The sequence below is a fragment of the Temnothorax curvispinosus genome, unplaced genomic scaffold (assembly GCF_003070985.1).
Source record: "Temnothorax curvispinosus isolate PA1 unplaced genomic scaffold, ASM307098v1 QBEX01005649.1, whole genome shotgun sequence".
Classification (NCBI taxonomy): domain Eukaryota; kingdom Metazoa; phylum Arthropoda; class Insecta; order Hymenoptera; family Formicidae; genus Temnothorax; species Temnothorax curvispinosus.
Genome location: NW_020215429.1, coordinates 1 through 3,998, shown reverse-complemented (window position 1 = coordinate 3,998; position 3,998 = coordinate 1). Strand labels below are relative to the sequence as shown.

Sequence of the window (3,998 nt, the reverse complement as noted above, 5' to 3'; positions counted from 1 at the left end):
AAAACGAATCGATTAAGCCTAATTTCATCGAAATCGGTGAGGAGGGAGTTCTCCTTCAGTTTTACCATTAATAACTTTAAATCTGAATGTAGGACACATAGATATCGAATTCGAGGTATTAATACACGTAGACTCCGAAAACTACGGAGCGCACTATGTGGACCTCGTCATCGGAAACGTGGGACACCTAGACATCGAATTCAACGTATTATTATACCTGGACACCGAAAACTATAGAGCGCACTATCTGGAACCCGACATCAGCAACCTGGAACACGTGGACATCGAATTCAAGGTATTAATACACCTGAATACCGAAAACTATGAAGCGCACTATGTGAACCTCGTCATCGGCAACCTGGGACACCTAGACATCAAATTCAAGCTTGATTCATAAGAATCGACTTAAAAATTTCCTAGCGGCAGAATCAAGAGACACGGTAGTGTCTCGCGCCAAGTACACGCGGAGCGAGACCGACCGTGACTTTTTTACGCGACGCGACGGGTTGCGAGTACCCGAGATGTTGAGATCTCAATAACGAGTGAACGGATCAAGTTCTAAGTAAGCTTGATCGATAGCTTGAGGTTCAATTAAGGGGGGGGGTTTCTCTTATAATATCCCGCTCCGTGCCCTACGAGCGGAGATATTGCGACGCAAAGTCCAAATGTGAAAATTTTTTATTAAGATACTTCTTCTTTTATCTACTTCTAACGCCGACGTCTTATATGACACTACAAAAAGGCGTGATATCCGTACAAAATTACCTTTTTCAAAAAAAAAGGTAAAAAAATGCGCCAAGTACACGCATAGTAGTACATATGTATTATGTTGTTACCTCGAAAAAAACAAAGTGTTAGTATTATACCTCGAAATAACACCCTGTACATATTGTTTATACAATGCGTAATACTGCAAAAAGGCGTGATATCTGTACAAAATTACCTTTTTTAAAAAAAAAGTAAAGAAAGGCGCCAAGTACACGCATAGTAGTGTATATGTTGTTACCTCGAAAAAAAAACAGTGGTAGTATTATACCTTAAAAAAATCTGAGTAACAAGTGGTAGACGAAATCTTTGTATCTTGAAAAATCTCGAAAAAACCTAAACAGTAGTATCTTCACCTCGAAAAAAAAAAATAAAGTAGTAGTATTATACCTCGAAAAAACCTAAGTAACAGGTGGTGGACGTAATCTTTGTATCTCCAAAAATCTCGAAAAAACCTAAGCAGTATTATTTTTATTTCCAAAAAATTATTACTCAAGTGATACACATCACAAAATTACGTTACCTTATCAAAAAAAAAGTCGCGCTTCAAGTGATCTATTATTACAATTACAAAAAAGAAATGATATCTTTTTTTAAATTACAGCGCCAATTAAGAGAACATATATTTTTCGAGATACAAAGATTACGTCTACCACTTGTTACTTAGGTTTTTTCGAGGTATAATATTACTACTGCTTTTCTTCGATTAGAATAAAAAATTGAATCATGAAGAATTACACAGAGGTAACAGTACAAAATACAAATATTTTATTAAAATATTTAAACCCAATAAGGGAATACAAGGTATTTAAATACAAAGTTTATATATGTATTTTAAAAGATTTAATCGCATCGCAAAGAATTACAGAGGTAACAGTACAAAAAATAAAAATATTTTATTAAAATACATAAATTTTTCTTGTCAAAAAACTTGGCGCTGCTAGACACATCGCCCACACCCACTCGCTCGCACATACACACCAGGCTGACCTAATTTTGAGGTCTAGCAGCGCCATGTAGATACGAGACAATAATATTCGATTTATTTGACATCTATAAGAGAAAATTCATTTTAAATTAAATAAAATATGATTTATTTTATATTTGTACTTGGTTCAACTCTCAATTACAATTCGAATAATTGTGCTCTTCAGATTTCAAAATTTTCCTCCGCAGCTGGCAATATTACGATCGTTGCAACCAAAGGTTTTGGATTTGCTTTCTTGCAGAGTAATATTTTAATTTTCCCTGATATTTGACCCTTTAAGTTTGCGCTAACAGGTAATGGCATTGAATATGTATGTTCATTAAATGGTTTCGATGGGAGACTATCGTTAAAAACTGAAGGAATTGCTCCGATTTTCAGTTTCCTCTTACCATCTTCTCTAACACGCTCCCAAGAAAACCTGTCAAAATGCTCCTGAAAAAATATGTATGCTATCAGTAAATGACTTCGCTATATATGTATATGTATATATTTGCTACACTGCAGCTTACAGAGCACACAAACAATGGATCCTTAGGCTCCCAAGTAGATCCATTAATATTCCTGATACTGTTGATCCATCTAGCTTTTTGTCCTTCATTTCTAGGAAAACGATGAAACATAAGAGTTTACTCCACAGTACCGGATTGAGCTCCGGTTGCAGAGCGGTGAACACCGTCGTACGATGAATTCCAAAAGACAGGGTGCCGATCACCGCGCACACGATTAGATCGTTCTTCAGTCTGGCGTTCACTGTCGAGCGTAACTTCTCCGGCAAAGGATCCACCAGCTCAGTATCTGACATTTGCTCGCCCACCTTGATCTTTACGTCTTTCTTCCTGCCGGACGTCTTGCTCTTGGTCTCCTTGTAACTCGCGGCCACGTTATCAGGCTGCGACGACGACGTGTTTTCTATGATTTTGGCTTCCTTCTCTTCCATGTACCTGTCTCCTGTCTCTGGTGGCCACAAATTTGTCTTGAGGATGTCCTATATCACGGTAGGATCCGAAAAATCACGGCCTTTCACAGAACCGTAACAGTAATGTCTCGCGTTGTCTCACGTGCAGCAGGCCTCTAACGTGCATTAACCTCACTTATTTAATCATAAGGGAGAAACAAAATGGCGCTGGATCACGTGATTTAGTTAGCCAATCAGACCATTCCCTTCAATGTCGCTTCTCTATTATCTAGGACTCTAGGCAACGCGACTGCGCTAGCATTAAAGTGGGGGGTCGAGAACCGTTCCTCCCGGACAGTTTGCCGGAATAATTCGAGGCGTGCACACGTTTCGACGGTCGCGCGCGACAAAACTCGATACGGTGTACTTATCCCGTTATCGCCTACGATAAGTGCGACAATTATATGCGTATATCAACAAGCATTGCGCAGGAGGACAGTATTCGCGAGAATATCGAGGCGTGAACATCTATGAGAGTAGCGCGACGAAACACGATTCCGGATGCTTATCCCGTGATCGCCTACGACAAGCGCGACTATTAACCACGCGTTAACGGTAATTAACCGAAGATAGCTCGAAGCGACGGTACTCAGAGTTCGTTAACAATCGACGCGAGTGAACGCGCGTGTTGTAATCTAAAATTACAACGGGTAATTATTAAATTATTTATAATAAAATTATAGAATAGCTTTTCGAAAGACTTCGAGGAAATTGTCTTTCGAAAGTCTCCTCAATTTACGCTGACGCGGACGCGGAAGTTCATCAAGCTTCCGCGTCAATCGAACTATTGCGATATGCATAAGAATGTGCGACAACGCATTTCGACACAATATTGCGAGATGCATAGGAATGTGCGACAACGCATTTTGACAATCGCGGAACCGCGGGAGTACAGCGAAATTGCGAATGCGCTCGGTCACTGACCGACCTCATTCGGGGGACCGTCGGACCCGGCGGAAAAGTGCCGACAGGGCATAACTCAAAGCAATATAAGGGACCGTCGAAGAAGCCGCAACGGAGAGTAATACACCGGAGACTCTGCCCGTGACCGTTCCCGTAAGCCGTGTCGCGAAGTTCTACATTACAACAAAGCGCGTGCGAAATATAATAATTGTGAAAGGCAACTACAAGTGTAAGTTAGTGAGTGTAACAGGAGCGCTGAAATAAAGCTCCAATATAAAGTAAAACGAAGTGAAGTTCATTTAACGACGCCTACACCTTGTTCCACCTGCGAACCCGACCGCTTCCTAGTCTGCCCGCCTGTGCCTACCGAGTCCCAACTCGTCAAGA

At 40.6% G+C, this 3,998-nt stretch overlaps 1 protein-coding gene across 1 annotated transcript; it reads right to left on the bottom strand.

Annotated features, from left to right (window-relative positions):
• Nucleotides 1-1,842: 1,842 nt before the first annotated feature.
• On the bottom strand, nt 1,843-2,870 carry LOC112455011. Its single transcript, XM_025016683.1, has 2 exons — nt 2,263-2,870; nt 1,843-2,185 (listed from the first exon to the last, which is right to left on the bottom strand). Exons 1-2 carry the CDS (start codon nt 2,688-2,690, stop codon nt 2,128-2,130), a joined length of 486 nt encoding a protein of 161 aa, XP_024872451.1. The 5' UTR covers nt 2,691-2,870; the 3' UTR covers nt 1,843-2,127.
• Between the last annotated feature and the right edge of the window lie 1,128 nt (nt 2,871-3,998).